The 20,122-nt window shown below is 44.6% G+C and overlaps 1 protein-coding gene and 1 non-coding gene across 2 annotated transcripts in view; one reads left to right on the top strand and one right to left on the bottom strand.

Annotated features, from left to right (window-relative positions):
- MAML2 (mastermind like transcriptional coactivator 2) overlaps positions 1-19,467 on the bottom strand; it is a 402,023-nt gene extending 382,556 nt beyond the window's left edge. Inside the window, 1 exon segment of the mRNA NM_001098050.1 lies at positions 18,732-19,467. Within this exon segment, the coding sequence (NP_001091519.1) occupies positions 18,732-19,250 (519 nt within the window). The 5' untranslated portion in view covers positions 19,251-19,467.
- Positions 18,782-18,881, top strand: MIR1260B (microRNA mir-1260b). Its single transcript, NR_107718.1, has one exon. It is a non-coding gene; the product is annotated as a microRNA mir-1260b (primary transcript).
- Positions 19,468-20,122: the final 655 nt, after the last annotated feature.

Here is a 20,122-nt window from a genome sequence, read left to right as displayed (position 1 = left end):
GTAATGAACCACCATGGCCCTCTTTCCCACCCAGTTTGAATATTGCCTTAGAATCCTTTAGGCAGTCCTCTGGGTAACTACTATCAATCTCCCCTGGCATGCAAGTTGAAACATATTTGTTACTCACAGATCCTATATGTTCAAGCACTTTCTATCTTTAAAAAAATGGGAAAATGGCAACTGTCTCAAAGAATAACCTGTGGCCCGTAGGCATTCATTCTGAATTCTATCTGCACTTCAGACGATGATCCTAATCATTATTGACTTTCAAATGTCTCATTGAACGTGGCTTCCAAACTCAAGCCTGGGTCATGTGTGAGCTGGAGTCTGACATTGTATAATTACCTTCTCCTAGATGTAGTCATTTACCATGACTATATACATGGGCGGTGGCTTCATTCACTCTGTTCATACCCGGACTCCACATGCATGACTGAATGACCTGGCCAATATCTCCATCTTATGCCTCAACTTCCTCATCTGTCCAATCTAGATAAGGTCATACCTATCTACTTCATCATGGATTATGAGGAAACATGAGTTATTACTCAAAAAAACACTTAGAAGAGTGCCTGACATGTTAAACACTTAGTAAGTGTAATTTTAAAATGTTGAACCAAAAGAATATCTTAAAGACCAATGTTTCACAGTTGGTGCACTGTACATTTAATCACAGAAATATAAAGGATTGGGTCCCTTCAATAATGCATGCTCACCAGTTTAGTTCAACAACATTTACCAAACACTTGTTTACAAGAGGTTTGACACTACTGTAATAGTGGAACTACATAGAAAATTAGGCACTTTGCCATCTTGAAACAAAAATTCTAACAATTATGAACACCTATATTTTCTCCAGGTACTAAGAAGACACCCATCAGCCTGGAAAACACCTTCAACCTGGATCTGAGTACATTCAAAATCACTTTTCGGCAGAGAGCTGCTGGTCTTTCCTTTAAGCTCCATCTAAGATCTGAATCCAAAATAAGCAACAGCAAGGAGAAAAATTTAGACCAATCTTGGTTTTAGACATGAATCTGCTTCTTTGATTCAAGATCAAGTTTCTCTTCATAGCAACCTTGGAGTTCTTTTTCCCCAGACCTGCGGGTTGACTTACCAGACTCACAAGAAATAAAATCTAGGCTTTCATGAATTAAAACAGTTTTCTCACTTCAACTTGTATTCTGACAAATTAATGAATTAAAAAATAAAACAAAGCAAGACTCTCTTTTTCCAGTTTCTCTTATTCTAGATTGGATGTGCCCAGGGTGTCTGACATCCTCATGCCATTCATGACTGCCATTCTTTCTAGGCGAGTCATTGCTTCGAAAATATGTGTGGGTGTGCTTCTGGGAGCTTAAGACACTCAATGTCCTCATCGTAGATGCAAATTCAGTGGTGCATTTGGGGCCCAGCTACTGCACTCTGCCAGCTGGGCGCCCTGCAGAACCCAGGGGTCAGGACGGCTCTGGTCACTAGTGGAGTTAGCACAGGCCAGGGAGCCACTTAGCTGTCTCTAAAATGGGTATAATAATACCCCAGGGGATAAACAGAGATAGCTTGTGTATACACATGTGACAAACTGCAGATTTGCTATTCAAAAGTAAGATATTATTAGCATTCCTCAGCTGCTCTGACTTTGTTTCCCACAATTAGAATAAAAAAGCTACACTCACGGTATTCGCAAAACAGGGTTTCTGTGAGAACTGCATGGCTTGTGCACATGTAGGGAAACACAACGGTGACTGTTGCAAATGCCAGGCCCCGCTTCTGCCTGCTGTCTGACATCCTGCTGTGCTTCCATCTCCTTTCGGTCCCGGTGCTAACTTCCTGATCGTCGCTTCTCTGTTTCTATAGCTAAAGACGGATAATATTCTTCTTTTCCTCCAAAGGAGCCTTTCAGTCATTTCTCCGTAATTCTCAAATTTCAGTGACAGCCAACAAAATGATCACAACTGCTTCAGGGAACAGAAGGTGGCTGACACGGCTTCCCTCACTAGTGGCATCAGAACCGGCATCTTGCACAGCCTGGCCAAAGCAGCACCCAGCCTGGACCAGCAGGAACCCTGTGCGGGCAGCTGTCCTGGCTCAGAGCAGGCACCAGCCAAAGAGCCCATCTCCCAGCTCTGAGGGTAACCGTTTAGGGTCATCACTTTCCACCTCCCAGAGTGCTTGCTTCCTTTTAATCAACACAGATCCATCTCCAGTCAGCCACTTAAGGACCAATAAGCTGTGCATTATTGTATTACTAGTTAAACGGATCATTCCTTTGCTTCCTCTCTGTCCCTACACCCTTTCCCATTAAAATATAAACTCCATCCAACAGGAACTCTGTCTCTTCTGTGTGGTCCAAGGGCCTGACACAGGACCCAGCATACAGTAGGTGCTCAATACGTGTCACTTCTATTCCATAATCCTTTCCTTTGCACCAATATTTTCTACTCATGAGATAGTGGGCTACAAAATTACAATCTGGGAGCAATCTTAGATCATCATGTCCCTTTATCCTTCAAATAACTGTGTCACTGGAGCCATGTTTTTAATCACATTAAGGCATATAAATATATGCCTGACTTTATATATATATATACACACATATATATAAAGACATAAAGATGTTTATATATATTATATTTAATATAGATATACACATGTGCCTTAGTGTTTATATATATGTTATATATGCTTTATATATATATATATATATTACTAAGTTTTTACTCATATGTCTATATTATTTACATATGTGTATATATTATATGGGCTTCCCTGGTGGCTCAGAGGCTAAAGCGTCTGCCTCCAATGTGGGAGACCCACGTTCAATCCCTGGGTTGGGAAGATCCCCTGGAGAAGGAAATGGTAACCCACTCCAGTATTCTTGCCTGGAGAATCCCATGGACGGAGAAGCCTGGTAGGCTACAGTCCATGGGGTCGCATATATAATTACATACGTTGTTGTTTAGTCGCTAAGTCATGTCTGACTCTTTTGCGAGCCCATGGCCGGTAGCCCACCAGGCTCCTCTGTCCATAGGATTTCCCAAGCAAGAATACTGGAGTGGGCTGCCATTTCCTTCTCCAGGGGATCTTACCGACCCAGAGATCAAACCCACACCTCCTGATTGGCAGGGAGATTCTTTACCATTGAGTCACCTGGGAAGCCCCCACATAACTTTGTATATGTACATATATACTATACATATTATATAAATAATATATACACAGATATATAATATACCCGTAATTAAACAGGAAGTGGAGACTCTGGAGGCCCATCACATATCCCTGAAGGATTCCTAAGACATTTCTAGTTTAAAAGTCACTAATCCTAGTCTTCACACAATGAATATTTACTGTGAATCCAAAACATTCCAGGAACTGCTCAGGGCTGGGAATACATGGGGTGAACAAGACTGAGAAGATCCCTGGTCTCATACAGCTTATACCCCATGGAGAAAGACAGGAGGTGCACGATAAATAAGGAATCAACATGAACTCAGACAGTGATAAAAGTTATGAAGACAACAAAACCTCTATGAAGGGGATAGGGGAAGTCGAGTGAGAAGAGATCAATGCTGTATGTCTACATGAGTTAGAGCAGCCAGGGAGGTCTCTCCAAGAAGGTGGTACATAGGCCAAAAAGTGTATTTCAAGAATAATCCAACCAAGCAAAGCGCTGATGAATGCAAATTTTTGGTGTTGCAGACGGGGATACTAAGAAACAAAAGAGGACTGGTCCCAAGGTCATGCTGTTAGTTAGCAGTGAAATTTGGACCAAATGGAGATCTGTCACTCCATACTTACCACTGGGATATAATATTCTCTCTCCTACTCTCTGCAATTTGGCATACTCATGTCTTCTGGAGCAATTTCCTTTTAAAAGAATTTTCCCTATACTCTTTCATACATTTCCTCACTTCTATTTTCTCTGTAAAGTCACCCATATAATCAACTTGTGTCTCTACATACTAATAATACTATATTATATAGATGAAAAATAACCATGATAAACAAAGGGTGTGTGTGTGTAATGAGAATTTGGGGCACATTTTCTAAGCAAAAGTAATACCCAATCTACTGGGTAAAAAAAGGAACACAACTTCCTTTATCTTAGAATTTTTAAAAAGAAAAGCTACGTTGCAAAACATAATATGAAGCATTTTCAACTTAAAAAAAAAATCTTAGAAGTAAAGCTAACGAATTTAGAAGTTCCTAGGAAAAATATCAGCATCCCAGGTGGTGCTAATGGTAAAGAACCCTCCTGCGAATCCAGGAGATTAAAGAGATTTGGGTTCAATCCTGGGTCAGGAAGATCCCCTGGAGGAGGGCATGGCAACCCACTCCAGTATTCTTGCCTGGAGAATCCCACGGACAGAGGAGCCTGGTGGGCTACAGTCCACGGGGTTGCCAAGAGTCAGACACACCTGAAGCGACTTAGCAGGCATGCACAGGAAAAAGATCACCATGTTTCTGGCTCTACTCTAACAGAGAAGCCGAGTGTGTCAACCATTTGAAACAAAATAAACAACAACCACAACTCATGCCCCATCTTGCTTTGTGAAAGAAAATGCACTGGACTCACAGGGAGCCAAAGATGTGACCCACAGGCCCGCAAGATTCTAGGAGTTGTAAAGATTCAATTTGTAGAGCTGTGCTCTAACTAAATCAAGAGATAGGGAAGAAAAGAGTACTATTAAAGAAATTCTCAAGATTGAATATTTGGTTGGGTAAATTTTCCTTTCTTTGGAGCAGATTCTGTGTCCATTAATCCGCATTTTTCAATTGTTGTGTATATGAAAGAGAGACAAACAGATGGAGAGACTGATGCATACAGAAAAAAGATTACTTAATTTTTGAGGAAGGAAGGCTCTACAAGAATATTTTTCTTTTCAGTTTACGTTTTATATTTCTTGTAATTACTTCACAGGGGTACTAGATTGGAAAACTTCTTTACACACAGAAATGTTCCAAGTGTAGTTGGGAGGATCTGGGTGAAGAAAATTAGTGTTTTTCCCCCAAAGTCAATTTAATAAAGCAAACTCTAGTCCTACAACAGTGTTGCTCATACTGGAATCCTAAATCCCATTAAATAGGGTCAGATATAGAGTGACATACAGTAGACTTTTGAGCCCTTTGGACAGCAAGGAGATCAAATGCTCAGTTAGTAAAGAATCCTCCTGCAATGCAGGAGACCCCAGTTCGATTCCTGGGTTGGGAAGATCCACTGGAGAAGGGATAGGCTACCCATTCCAGTATTCTTGAGCTTCCTTTATGGCTTAGCTGGTAAAGAATCTGCCTGCAATGTGGGAGACCTGGGTTTGATCCCTGGGTTGGGAAGATCCCCTGGAGAAGGGAAAGGCTACCCACTCTGGCATTCTGGCCTGGAGAATTCCATGGACTGTATAGTCCAAGGGGTCGCAAAGAGTCAGACACGACTGAGCGAATTTCACTTTCACTTTCACAGTGTGATATAGTCCTTTGGACAGCAAGGAGATCAAATCACTCAATCCTAAAGGAAATCAACCTGAATATTCATTGGAAGGACTGATGCTGCAGTTGAAGCTCCAATACTTTGGCCACCTGATGTGAAGAGCTGACTCACTGGAAAAGACCCTGATGCTGGAAAAAACTGGAGGCAAAAGCAGAAGATGAGATGGTTAGATAGCATCACTGATTCAAAGGACATGAATCTGAGCAAACACCTGGAGAAAGTAGAGGACAGAGGAGCCTGGCGTGCTAGAGTCCATGACATTGAAAAGAGTCGGACAGGACTTAGCTGCTGAACAACAATGTCGAGTTACATGTTCATGACTTCCAGGAACGGTGCTGAGCAGTTAACACGGCTGTACCCTTGCCCTCTGCCACAGTTGGCTGGACCTTGCTTCCAAGATTACTTCAGACCCTCCTCATGAACACTTCCTCTAAAAACCAAAACATTTTCATCCTTGACACCTCTTCTTTCCCTTCCTCCTGTTCATGCTCAGTCACTCAGTTGTGTCCGACTCTTTTCAGCGCTATGGACTATAGCCTGCCAGTTTCCTCTGTCCATGGGATTTCCCAGGCAAAAATATTGGAGTGAATTGCCATTTCTGCCCCAGGGGTTCTTCCCCACCCAGGGATCAAAGCAGCATCTCCTGCTTGGCAGTTCAGTTTCTCAGTTGTGTCCGACTCTTTGCAACCCCATGGACGGCAGCACACCAGGCTTCCCTGTTCATCACCAACTCCACAGTTCAAAAGCATCAATTCTTTGGCGCTCAGTGCTTGGCAGGCAGATTCTTTACCACTGAGCCACCTGGGAGCCCCTCCATTCTTCCTAGCAGATACATTTAAGGAGAAATTGAAGGTTGAAAAAGAGAAGCAAAATATCAGGGAAGTATTCAAAGTGTATCAACTGAAAAGGGTCCTCAGAGGCAGACCAAGACACTTACCAAGTGCCCCTCATTGTTTTTCCAGGAAGGAAAGTTAGCACTTTCCAGGGATGTAAAAGGGCTTGACTAAGTTGCTACTAGCTGGTATCAGTCAGAGCACGGGGACCTTCAACATTCAATTCCCAGGCCAGTCCTCTCAATTATCACTAATAAGTATAAGAAGGAAAATATAGTATTACTGTATCACTCCCTCTTTATTTATTTGTTCATTTATTGTGATGCATAAGAGGGAAAAAATGAGGCACTCAGAATAATTTGTTACAAAAAAGAAAAAAATACAAAAACAACAACAAGGGGAGACATTAGACACTCTGCTCTTCAAGACAGAATATGTTTACTTTCCCCCAGGCGCCATACTCACTGGCAAAGTCTTCTGTGACCTAGAAGACCGAAGGCAATTACATTGCCGATATATATCTGCTATGCTGCTTGACTCTCCCAGGGGCAGCATAAGAGTGCAAGGGGAGTGACGTCTTTATGAGGTTAACCCTTTTCTGTTTCAAGAGGAGACAACCGAAGGCAGATGTGTTCTGTGAAGCGTAACAAGAATCGCTGGAAATTTGGTACTTAGGAGGAACGACAGCACCAAGCCGTCATCCGGAAGGGAAAAAATAAATTGTGCAGAGGAGCGGTGAGCTGGTGGAGCCTATGAGAACACTGATGTCCATGAAGTGAAAGTGAGATGGTAAAATAGCAGGGTGGGGAGCTGAATTATAATACAGGGTGAAGAGACTAAGGAGGAAGCAAGGAAACTAATGTCTGTTAAGCTCTACCACGTGCCAGACAACATGGTGGGTTCTTTTATGGATTATTATCATTATACAATCCTCACAACCTTTGGAGATAATTTCTATTATCCCAAAAAGCAGAAAGTGAGTCTTCAAAGATGTTAAGTAACCAGTCCTGGGGTAATACACCTAAGAGACCAGACTGTCTTCCATGCTAAGGTTTTCTGGTTCTGATTCAGTCAACTGCTACTAAGTTGCAAACCACCCTCAAAACTTAGTGGCTTGAAGCAATTACGCAATATTTCCCATGATCCTCTAAGCTGTCTGGGCAGGTCCTCTGCTGACCCCACGGGGGCCCATTCACTCACCTGGCTGCACTGAGCTGGAGAATTGGCTGATCTAAGATGGCCTCACTCCTGTGTTGGCAGTGGGTGCTGGTGGGAGGCTGGGGCACCTCGGTTCTCAGCATGTGGATGCTCATCCTCCAGCTGGCACGCCCAGCTTCATGATACAGTGGTCTCAGTGTCCCAAGCAGGTTGTTTTATTTTTCTGTTGGTTTGTTTGCCATTTTACTAAAGTATGATTGACAATAAAGAGCTGTATCTATTTAACATATACAACTCAATGAGCTGGGGATAAGTAAACACCCAGAAAACAATCATCACCATCAAGGTCAAAAACATATCCATCACTTCCCAAAGTTTTCTCCTGTCCTCTATTTTTATTTACTTATTTGTTTATCCATGGTAAGAACACTTAAGACTAACCCTTAACAAATTTTAAATCCAGAAGGACTTCTTAAAGCCCATCCTCAGAAGTAGCGCAATGCCATTTTCTGTCACATACTTTTGGTTAAAACAAGTCACAAGGCTATTCAAGTTTCAAGGGAAGAAAGAGCATCCACTTCCCAATGGAAGGAGAGTTAAAGTCACATTACGAAGGGCATGTGGCACGGAAGGAATCATGGGATCACTTAAAAAACAACTCACCATAATCTCTGAATTCTGTGTTCCTTCTACTACCAAAGTGAAGTGAAAGTCGTTCAGTAGCGTCTGACTCTTTGCGACCCCATGGACTACAGAGCCTATGGAATACTCCAGGCCAGAATACTTTAGTGGGTAGCCCTTCCCTTTCCAGGGGATCTTCCCAACCCAGGAATCAAACCCAGGTCTCCTGCATTGCAGGCAGATTCTTTACCAGCTGAGCCACAAGGGAAACCTAAGAACACTGGAGTGGGTATCTGATCCCTTCTCCAGCAGATCTTCCGGACCCAGGAATTGAACTGGAGTCTCCTGCACTGCAAACCTTGAATATAAATCCCACACTACCCCTCAGTGTTCTTTTTATAGATTTATTAATGGGACTACTTTTTATAAGCGGGAATAGATGTCAGAAATTTCTAGCTCTATCTCGACTGCTACTGGAACCTGGAGTGTTTGCTTTTAAATGGGTCTTAATTTTTTCACTTGTGAGAAAAGGGTTTGATCCGTTATCTCTTAAAGGGCTTATAGACTGTATACGTTGATAGAATAGTGTCTATTTTTACATCAATAGCCCTCTTGGGGGAGGGGCAAGATGGAGATGAGAGAAGGTTGGAAATGAGATGGCTTCTATTTTGCCACGTACTGCCTGTCTCATTGCTGTAGGTTAGGAATTGGGGGAGGGGGCTGGTAGTGAGCCAAGAAATGTCCTTCCCATGGGTGGTTGAAATCTTCCACGATCTGGGTGCTGTTCGGATCATCTCCATTTATTATATTCTAAGGCGGCATGGGTCCTCCAGCATTATACCAAGAATAAGAGTACAAGCCCTTGCTCTAAGCGCGTCTAGACCAGGTTAGACAAAACATTTCCCATACAACACACACTCACAGCAGCGAAGCCGACAGTGGAGGCAAGAAGGCTCTTGAGCTGGTCTCTTCCTGAGGGAGCCGGGAGCGTTCTCTGAAAGATATTGTTGCCTAGTCTTTGCAAGATCAGGTTCCCAAGGAGAACACTGATGTTTAATTTAGCACAAAGACAGCTCAGAATCTCTCTCTGGGGGACTGAGCCTGCAAAAAGACCCACATGCAAAGAATCTAAGCGAGAAAAAGAAGCTCTTGTTGGTGCGATGGTTACAGGACTTGGGCGCAACTCTCCTAAACGCGCGCTTGTGCCTGGTGTTTCCGTCAGGAGGACCGCTGCTCTTTCTCGTTTACCCTTGTGTCTGTACTTTGCTCTTTTTCAACACCTCTGTGAAACAACCAAAGAGGATAATACCACCAGCACACAGGTTTTGCTGTCTGAAATTGCACGGTGCAGTGTGGCAATCACATGTGCAAGCCTTAGCCGGTTTAGCAAGTATGGGCCTACTGAGGTGAACAACAATGAAAAATTAGCTTCTCAGCTGCTCGGCCAGAGGATGTTTTTATTTTTACATAATTTAGACTCCAGAGACCTCCAGAAATGAGCAGTGTACACTGAAGTACGGCAATCGTCATTCCAAAGACACAGCACAGTACACACTGTATTCAATTAAGCCACTTCTTTGCACCCTGGTTACCATGACTCTAAGAGATTATACTATGTATCCAACAAAGCCCTGGTAAGTTATTAGCAGCTGAAGCAAACTTTGGCCTTAAGTAAATTTTCTGGGGAAAAAAAAAGAAAAGACATGTAATTAACTTTCTGTTCAAATTCTTCAGAGCTACCTGAAAAGAAGCCTGTTGTGCAGTGAGGAATTCAAGATGCTGGGCTTCATGTGGGTGAGAGTTATTAGAGTGCTGGAAAACTCAACCACATTTCTGACAAAAGAGAACTTTTAAAACGACAATGTTAATGATTCCACGCTAACATAGGAACCGGCTATGACTCAGGAAGCAAGAACACTGTTAAAAACAAATATCAAGCACCACGAACCCAACACGAGTTTGATTGTACCTTGCCACAGAATATTATCCTTCAAGAGGAGGAGGAGGGTCTGAGTTTAAATGATGGGGAATAAAGAGACTAAAAGAAAAGTTTTAACTACAGTCTGTGCTGAGTTAGAACCAGCAAATCTGTCCTTGTTCAAACATCATCCACCGAGAACAAGACTATTCTCATTCTAATCCTGTCACTTCACAGAAACACTGTGCTTTTGATTAAGAATCATCCTCACAGAAACTTGCTTTGAAACCTTGGCAACATTCTCCTCGCATTTCTTATGGAAAGTCACACTTGAGGAGGTACTGAGCAAAGAAGAGATTCCAGGCGAAGAACCACATCAAGGCTTGACGTTTTCAGCATGCTCCAGGTCGGGGTTGGGAAGAGGGCAGATTCGGGCTGCGTGTTTGTGTGCGGCTGCTGTGAGAGGACCGATTCCCTAGCAACTCGAGAGAGGGACCTGGCTCTCAAAAGCGCACATTTAAATCTCCACAGCAGGGAACTGCTACGTCTTTGTGACTCTCTGACCAGATTCCCTTAAGAATTATTCATCAGTCTGAATGAATAATTCAGTTAAATGGGTAAATTTGGACTCTTCCATTCTAATCATTCCAAATTCTCAACAGACAGTCCCAATTTCTCATTGACTCACACAACCCACCCACCATACTCCCTGGGCAACTGAATGGAAACCGAGCCTTTATTCTTGAAGAGGCAAGGAGTCAATCTCTGACTCTAGTCAAGTTCTAGATGAGGCATCCTGGAGTCCCAGGAGTGGAAGAGATATTAATTGATCTTGTTCTGAAGAAGGGTACTAGTCAACCCATTTCAGAGAAATGTAAACCCGTCCCAGACAGCATCTCCATAGTAAACTCCTTAAGGAAACTGGATAATGTGGTATACTTCACTATCCATTTAAAATAAATAAAAAGAGAAAAGCCGTATCCTTCCACAAAATATCCCTGACATCCTCTTGGAGGTAGAATCCTGAGCGGGAAAACCGTGACTCTGACTTGCATATATCACTTCTCACGTTAATAAGAACAACAGTTAAAAGTTACTGAGCCTCCTCTAGGTGCTAGGAAGTTACCTCCCTCACTCACCAACCCTATGTAGTTAGTTTTAGGACTATCATTCCATTTTACAGGTGAGAAAACTGAGACTGGAGAGTTTAATTAACCAAGAAGTGGTGAGCCACTGAGAGAGGAGCTGTGATTTGAAACTAGATCGTCTCTCCCCCACCCCAGATTCTTAAGTGCTATGCTTATCTTGCCTCTGTCAGCTGATGTTAAAACATCCCCACCCATTTCAGACTGTAAATTCTAAAAAGACAAAGGCTATATCAAATTGCTCATCGTGGATATATTCATTGTCTTTGTATAGAATAAATTATTTATTGAATTAATGGATAAGTTCCCCAAACTCTAAAGAGCACCCATGTTCACAATCGTGATAAGAAATTTCAGGACTTTTGCTAAAACCATTAAGACCCACGGGGACCACAGTGCATGTCAAATACTGTTATAGCCATTCCTTTGACCCTACTCTCTAGCTTTATGCAAGCCTCACTGAGAATGTGTAAACCTCTCTCTACATCCTCTCTCCAAGGAAACAGAACAGCTTTCATTCTTTCCACCCAACCCTTGGATATGCGTAGGAAAGCGCCAGAGCTGAGCGGTGGAGAGAGAGCCCACCGGAGCTGTGCTTGGTATCTCAGCATCCTGCCTCCAGTCAAGGCCGGAAGGAGTTGCTAGTTCTTCCCCTTGGCCATCCACTCCACCGGGAGCCATCCCTGTGCTCTGTGAACATGGACCAAATAGGTGAAACTGCTACCGACCGACCTCAGGGCAAGTAAGATGTCTGTGACACACCGGCAATTAAAAAGCAAGGAAGAAAGCCAGCGCATCTCAAAGACCATCTGGACTCACAGCTTCTTATAAATTTCTGCGCACGATTTTTTGTTTGTTTGTTTTAATGAAAAGACCTTTTCCAAGTTAGTAAACTCATTTGTTGGAAAGGTCAGTTTACACATCCAGAGAACCCACGGGGGCAATCCTGATTTGAGCTGGAAGGCCTAGCCAGCCTATCAAGAGAGGTGTAGCTGGTTCTGCTTCTTTTAGCTTCTCTTCTGCGTCTAGCAACTGTGCTTTTAAAACCATCTCCTTTCGATGCCAAAGGCCATGTCACACTGTATATAACTCACAGTGAATGGGAGAAGTGTGTAAATAGCAAGGCATTAAGCAGCTCAAGGGACTTGAAGATAGGTAATAGAGAACACTTAGGCAGTGCGCGATGAGAAGAGGCTGCTGGAGGGGAAATGTAATACTTGTCTTCAAGTATATGAAGGATTGTTATTGCTTCAGAGACACTGACTCCTCTGAGCCTTCCTTGCCAGACCATTTCCCAGGGCCTCTGATACACTCTTCCCTGGTGGCTCAGATGGTAAAGAATCTGCCTGCAATGCAGGGGACTCGGGTTTGATCCCTGAGTCCGGAAGATCCCCTGGAGAAGGAAATGGTTACCCACTCCAGTATCCTTGCCTGGAGAATCCCATGGACAGAGGCGCCTGGTGAGCTACAGTCCATGGGGTCACAAAGAGTCAGAGGCAACGGAGTGACTTTCACTTCACTGATACACTCTTGCTGGAGCTCGAGACCCTCCGGGGTGGGGGGATTGACTTTGCATGGGCCCCTCACTGCTCACATCCAACCACAGGGTCAGCCAGGCTCCACTCTCTGTCCCCAAACAACCAAGGTTTACCCAGATCTGCACTCACTGGCCCCGGCGCTCACTTCCACCTTCTCTCTTGCTCTTCCCAGGCCTGCTGGGAACCTACATTCTCCTTACAGCACTGCCTGACCTGGGTTTGACTCTCTCTGCTGCTGGACGATTAACAGCACTCTTGTTTTGAGCACCCACTATGTGTCAGGCACTACATTAACTGTTTTGCTAAAGAATATTAGCTTTATTTTACAGATGAAGATTTCCCAGGTGGTGCAGTGGTAAACAATCCACCTGCCAGTGCAGAAGTAGGCTAGAGATGTGGGTTCGATCCCTGGGTCAGGAAGATCTCCTGGAGAAGGTAATGGCAAGCCACTCCCATATTCTTTCTTGGAGGATCCCATGGACAGAGGAGCCTGGCTGGCTGCAGTCCATGGGGCTCCAAAGAGTCGGACATGACTTAGTGACTAAACTGCAACAAAAATCCAAAACAGCAATATCACATAGGGCCACTTTTAAGGAAAGAAACATCCTTGTCCATCCTTGAACAGAGCACCTCCAAAGACAATAGTGCTGTGTTAAGATCATGTCTGCTTATATTGATGCCCACAGTTCCAACCAAATGAGATTTTATACTTGAGACAGATTATAACAACTATCCAATTTGGGTTGCTACTGAGCAACAGATGAAGATACTCACACCCCAAAAGAAGAAAATTATTTCCCCAAGCTCACACAGGTAGAAGATGTGAAGTAGGGATCATACAAGATTCAACTAGAAAATCTGTGCATGAAATTCTTCTACTTATCAAATCTCTAAGCCTCAGTTTCCTTATTTGTAAACTAGTCTAATGTTGCCTAGTCACCTCTCTCTTTTTTTGAGCATTATATAAACACATAATAACAGTGTCTGGATATTCTAGGGCTCAATACATATTTATTCTTTTCTCTCTGAATTTCTTTATCAGTTTTGGTCCATTCTACCCAGTTAAGCATTTCACTGTTACCGTGTAAACATGGTGTTGATTTGCCAACTAGCCTGTAAGTAAGAAGGGACTAGGTATTTAGCTGTATTTTCCCATTCTCCCACAGAACCTGTTAAAGTGTGAGGGAAATCATCATGAAAATGCAGAAGAAAGAATTTAGAATTGTTTTCATTAAACATGATCCTACCTATGAATGTATAAAAGAGACAGGATTAAAGCACAAGGAAGTCGTGGAGTCCACTTGGAATGGTTTAGCTGCCACGCATAGCAGAACTGGATTTTTTTTTTCCCAAATTTCCCTAATAAGCTTTTGGAGATTAAATAGCAGGGCTAAACACAAACACACACAACAACAACAATGAAAACAAAAACAGCTACTCAAGCTACTTCATTTGAAAACCCATGTTTGTCTTGTAACTTAACAAAAGGTTTACCGGCATAGGGGAGTCATACAGCGTCAAACTTTAAGGTTTAGAAAAACTTGATAAACATTACCTAGCAATGATATTATTTCAAAGAAAACAGAGGCCTTCTATAAACAAACATTGACCTAAACAAGCAAGATGTCTTGGTGACATAATTGCATTACTCTGCTGGCAAAACAAGCTTTCCATCCATTTTTGATAAAGGATTGTACCAACTTCTCTCTCCACTTGAACTCTTTTGCCTTTGTGAGATCTTATATTTACTGGAAAGAAGTCATAGGAAGGTCCTGGATAAATAAGAACTCTCTCTTTATTACTTTGTTCTGGAAAACAGAACAAAAATAGGTCAGTTCTTAGGGAAATGATGGCTGCATATATAAATAATGTAAACACTCCTATCACTGTCCCAGGGAGGATATTCATCACATGGACAGCTACAGACTCGCAGATCTGGCCAATGAAGTGTTTCTATTCTCAGCCCCCATCCCACGCACAGCCCTCCAATTCTGAATTGTCAATTGGAAACTTGATTATTATCAGTTAAAAATAACTGGGGAACTCTGGCAATGATTTAACTTGTTTGACTTTCTTAAGCTAACAATTAACATTTTAGACTATTGTTGACAAAATATTTAACTTTCCTGTACCATTTGTGCAAACAACTTTTCTAATATTCCTGACACACTCTGACAGACACACCTTTCCGAAGCTGCTTAGGTCTGTGCAAGGGCCGTAGAAGACCCTAAACACTTTCACACTGTTGCACATTTTAACTAGGATTTCCTGGGACCTCTGAGAACGCTTAAGTACACTGATAACTCAGTTTTATCTTGACAGCACTGAATTTGAAATATAATCCCTCTATTTACAATAAAAGCTATTTCACTATTTAAAACAGACACTGAAAGCTTAAGTACACTTTTAATCCCTGGAAAAACTGGTATTATGATTCCTTGTTTAGCATTTATTATTAGTAATACTAGTAATAATGCCTTGCATTTCTGCAGTGCTTAATTTTTTCCAAAGACTATCCAGAAACACACACATTCATTTCTTTTCTCAACAAGCCAGGGCAGCATTATTGTTCTGTCTTGCAGATGACTGCTAAGTAACTTGTCCTGGGTCACCCAGCTGGTTAGTGATCAAGCAGGCCCAGAACCGAGGATACAGATTCCTTGTCCGATCTGTTTTCTTTCCTCCACACTATGTTAGGGAGAAGATAATCTCTGAAGCCAAAGATGACTTGGAACCACTTATCTATCTATCCTAGCAACACAGTCTAAGCAACAACAACAACAAAAAGGAGCCTGTCTCAGGCAAAAGGGAAAGATTAATAATGCGCCACGGAAGCTCTAAACCTTTCTGTCCCATGGACCAGCAATTATTCAGTTTCACAGTTCATTCAAAGACTCAAACATACTTCACCGGGAAATGATTTAGTGCCGAAAGCCTGCTCCAAGTGGTTAGAAAGGCAGACCTGCTTAAACCCTTACAATCCAGGCCCTCCGAAAGGCCCTGTTCCTGCCGTCTCTGCAGTAAAGGGGCTTCCTCTGAACTTGAACTTGAGCTAAATGAAGAAATTGGCTGAGTAAGGGCTACAGAATTAGGCTATGTGGACAGAATTAGAACCGGCTTGGAGGTTATTCTGACATTGTTCTGGAAACTTAGGCTATTGAAAATCTCAGACATTGTACATGTCTTGCGGTATCACGCCCCTCAAAGTCAACAATCACCCAAAGAATGGAGGTTCTCTTTCCACTCTCACTGAAAAATTACTGACTTTATACACGGCATTGTACTAGCAGGTATGCAGGATACAGACCTCTTGTCTGAGGGCACTGTGCATATTCGATTTTAGATGATCAATATTTTCTCCCTTTCTTCAAAGGACATTTATGGCCACTTAGGGCATACGAATAAACTATTAAAGGGATACCTTCCACACACCGAGACAGAAATCAATCTGGTTATGGACAGAGCAGTAAGAAGGGACACCCATTCTGTGCAAAGGCCCCTTTAAATGGATGGTGTTTCTGAAAAGAAGAGCCTGAGTGAAGTGAGACCAGCAGATTTAACTGGCTTAGTGAATCACTCCCAAACGTCCAGGCCTCCCCTTTGGACACAATGTTATCAGGTTAATACAGTACTTGCATCACCATCTCTGAGTACTATGCTGAGTAACAAAGAGCCAAATTTAGAAGCTAAAATGGAGAAGGGAATTTCCAATAACCAAAAGGGGGGTGGTGGATCACCCCTTGTCATGGCACAGGTCTGCAGTGAAAAGCCACCATCAGAAATACACTGGTCTTTTCACTCCTTACATGCACAGCACATCTCATCAATCCTCGCGGCGCTTGCAGAGGGAGCCCCTCTAAGGGGGTGTTTCAGGAGATGACTGATAGTGAGGAGAGAGAGAGAAAGTAGATTCCCCTTTAGAAAAGGAGAGACAGAGCAGCTACCTCTGGCTTCTTAGGGCACTAAGCCTCCAGCCGGGAGAGGCCAGACACCTCCCAGCACGGACACTGTTGACATAAAGTTACAATCACCACTGAAGTTGGTTTCATTTCGCATCCCCAAAACCCCAAGAAAAAGAGGCAGCCTCAGCTTCCTTCCAAGTAGGAGGAGAGCAAAAAAAAAAAAAAAAAAAGAAAGAACAAGGCCATAAGCAGACACCTTCCTTGCAGCCGCTGGGATGTGAAGGCCACATCCAGTCTTGGCACTCAGGACAGAGATCTGTCTTCTCTGGGGCTGGGCGCCTAGTTCCCTGTATCACCCCCAGAAACACTTACCAGGAGACTGTGAAGCATACAAGGCTGTATTATTGGGAGACTTGCAGACAGATTATAAATTTACTGAGGACAATCAAGGCATTTAGATGCTTTTGGCCGCAAATGCCAGTGACACACACACATACAAACCTCATTCTTCTTTCCATTCGAGTGATTCTTTACCCACTACTCCCCACCCCCAGCATCTTTCTTTCATGAAACAAACTCCCATTGCTGTCCTAGGGAATTCCAGAGAGAGGTGAGGATATAGCAGGTGGAAAGGAATGGAAATTAGGCCTGAAAGCATGAAATAACCCCACAGGCTAACTGTATCCAAGGATAAAACAACAAACATTGAGCAGTTTAACTGTTAGCTGTTATCTCTCATCTGGAATTGGCACCAGGAAGTTGCAGTTCTAGGCATCCCAGGCAAAATGTGTGTGTGTGGTGGAACAGAACAGAACCAATTCAGCCCCCAGACTTTCTAGAAACTTCACCACCAGAGACCCAGGCCAGGGATACGGAGGAACCACAGAGAAGCTTCCAGGGGCCTGGCTAGAGGATGCTCTCTCCCCAGAGCTCCTTCTCAAGCTCCCTCCAAGAAAGAGTTCGACCCAGTGCCTTCCTCTCCTTTGGGCTTTTTGAGGACATTTCAGCTTGGATGGCCATTTCCTGTTGCTGACTTTCATTAGGGCTGGCTTGGGCACATGGGAGCTGTTCCGCGAGTGGACACGGGACTTCTGAAGCCCCAAGGAACTCAGAAACGGAGGAAGCTTGCAGGGCCACAGGGCTGCGGGGCTCCACCTTCTACCCAGAGGCCATGGCCCCAGCAGCTTTGGGGGGAAAGCCCGCACAGGCCAGGCGATCACCTGACCAGGACTGGCATCAGAAACCAATGAGTCAAGGACTACTCCCTTTGGGGTGGGGTGTGTCTGCGCCTCTGAGGAAGAACTTCCAGCCAGAAGCCTAATCACAACTCTCAGGTCGGGTACTCTGTCGCCAGGAGTGGCAGAGGACAAGGCACTTTCTAGGACGAAAAACTGGAAACAGCCCCTTGGTGCCTGCACACTTTACTGAAGGCTGCAAGTCAGCACTCTCTGATTGCAGTGCCTGCGGAAAGAAGCTAGGTGGGGACAGTGGGGGAGTCTGTAGGAAACCAGGGAGCAGGCCTCTCAAAAACATTCCCTCACCCGTCTTGGGGAGAATTCCCCAAGTTTTTGAGTGAGGGGGCGCTTAGGGAACTTTCTCTGTTAGGGATGACCACTTGTGTTCTCTTGACCCAAGGAGAAGGGGCCACTTCAAAGAAGGAAAGGGAAATGGGACAAGAAGGAAAAGGCTTGGCTAAAGGTCAGCTGGACTGGCTGCTAAACAAACGCTTTCAGGCTAAGCATGGCTTGTTGGGCCTAATCAGCGCTGGCCTGCCAAAGCGAGAGGTTCCTTGAGGCAAGGCCTTCTTCAGTGGCTCAGATCTTGCAGCTTGGAGCCAACCTTTCTGCAGTCTGCCGACCCCAGAGAAAACTCTGGGAAACTCAAGTTTCTTACCCTTTAAGAAATACTCTACAGGTGGAGGAAAACCAATGCACAAGCAACCGCAGAACTTGAGGAGAAGGGTTTAACAACACAGCACCAACCAGACGCCCAACGGCCTTTGGGGTGGTCAGGTGGCACCGCAGCCCTCCGCACTGTCTTCCACTCGGCATCAGGCCGAGACCAGCGTCCGCCCTGACCGAAGGCCACAAGACCACCGACAGAATGAGGAGAAAACCAGGTGTCTTACCGCAATGAGGGCCGAGTTCCTCTGGTCCCCTGGGGTGGAAGCCGGTGGCTGTTGCTGCTGCTCGCCATCGATCCCACCACTGCCACCACTGCTGCTACTGCTCCGCAGGTGCTGCTGGTGGTGATGATGATAGTCCGGCGGGGGCGCTGGGGCCGCGGGCGCTGCCGTCTGGGAAGCCGTCGGAGGGGCGGCGGGCGCCGGCGGAGGGGCTGTCGCGGTGGCAGTGGAGGCAGTGGCCTTGGTGTGCTTGCCGGCCTTCCTGGCCCCCTGGCCGTGCTGGACGAGGCTCAGGAGCTGCAAGGTACTCTCTCTTTCCCGGTCCGAGCTCTCGGCCCTACCCCGTTCGTAGCGTCCTTCACAGCTCAGGTGGTGCTGGCGGCAGACGGCGATGCGAGCTCGAAGGCGCTCCACGATGGCACTGTGCACTCTCGGGGTGACCGAGCCCCCTCCAAGGAGCCCCGCCCCGGGGGCCCCCCCTAGCCCTCCCGTGGGGGCCTGCGGGGGCGCTGTGTCCCCCATCTTACTGGACACAATGATTGCTGCCCGTGGGATGGTGAGGTGGTGGGAGGCTATAGCCGGTTAGCACAGGCAAATCTGCTTTTGACAATGTGCGCTCAGAGCTCAGGACCACATGAATAGAGGTCTTCAGAGGCTGGGGGCGGTGTGGGGGGGTGCGTAGTGGAGAAGGTATGGGGGAGGGGAGTGAGTAAAAAGAGGGTGAGGAGGAAGAACAGAAACCAATGGCAGAGGATAAGTTGGAAACAAACCCTGATCAACTTGCTCTAATTGTATTTGACAGCTCTGGAGAAGTTGGAGAGAGTTAGTGGGGATTCCCCCGCCCCCCCCACCCACCAAGCTGACAAGAGCCACTAGGTACTTTGTAAACACACGATCTGGGGGTTAGAGCAAGAATTCAGGGATTGTCAAGCAAGAGACAGGAACAGACAGCAAAGGGAATTGTGAGAGGTATTAATAGAGAGCTGGACTCCCCCCCTCACCTAGTTGTTTCCGAAGATTCTTTTATGGGGATGTTTCTGCAGAGGAACCCATATCTACCATGCTCTCTGTAACCCACGGCCTTTACTTTTCCTCAATTTTTTTTTTTTTAAAGTGCTGTTTCAGAAGCTTTTTGAAGTCAATGTTCAAAACGTACAAAAATCAAACAGAGACTGTCTTTTGGCTTTTAATTTTTCCTCCCTTTCCCTTTGCTCCGGTGTTTTCTCCTCTTTGGGGGTGCTGTAGGATGTGGTCTTCTCCCCAAAGAGGGAGACAGCTTTTCAATTGTTAATGTCAGTAATTGGACTTCTGGACCATGCTTTTTTCTTCAGCTAATCCAATCACCGGTAAAATCCTCATTCCCTCTAAGGTTTCCCAGCCTTAAATGAAAGCAG

The sequence above is a fragment of the Bos taurus genome, chromosome 15, assembly GCF_002263795.3.
Source record: "Bos taurus isolate L1 Dominette 01449 registration number 42190680 breed Hereford chromosome 15, ARS-UCD2.0, whole genome shotgun sequence".
Taxonomy (NCBI): Eukaryota; Metazoa; Chordata; class Mammalia; order Artiodactyla; family Bovidae; genus Bos; species Bos taurus.
Note: the sequence above shows the minus strand (reverse complement) of the source record. Positions and strands in the feature narration are given on the sequence as shown.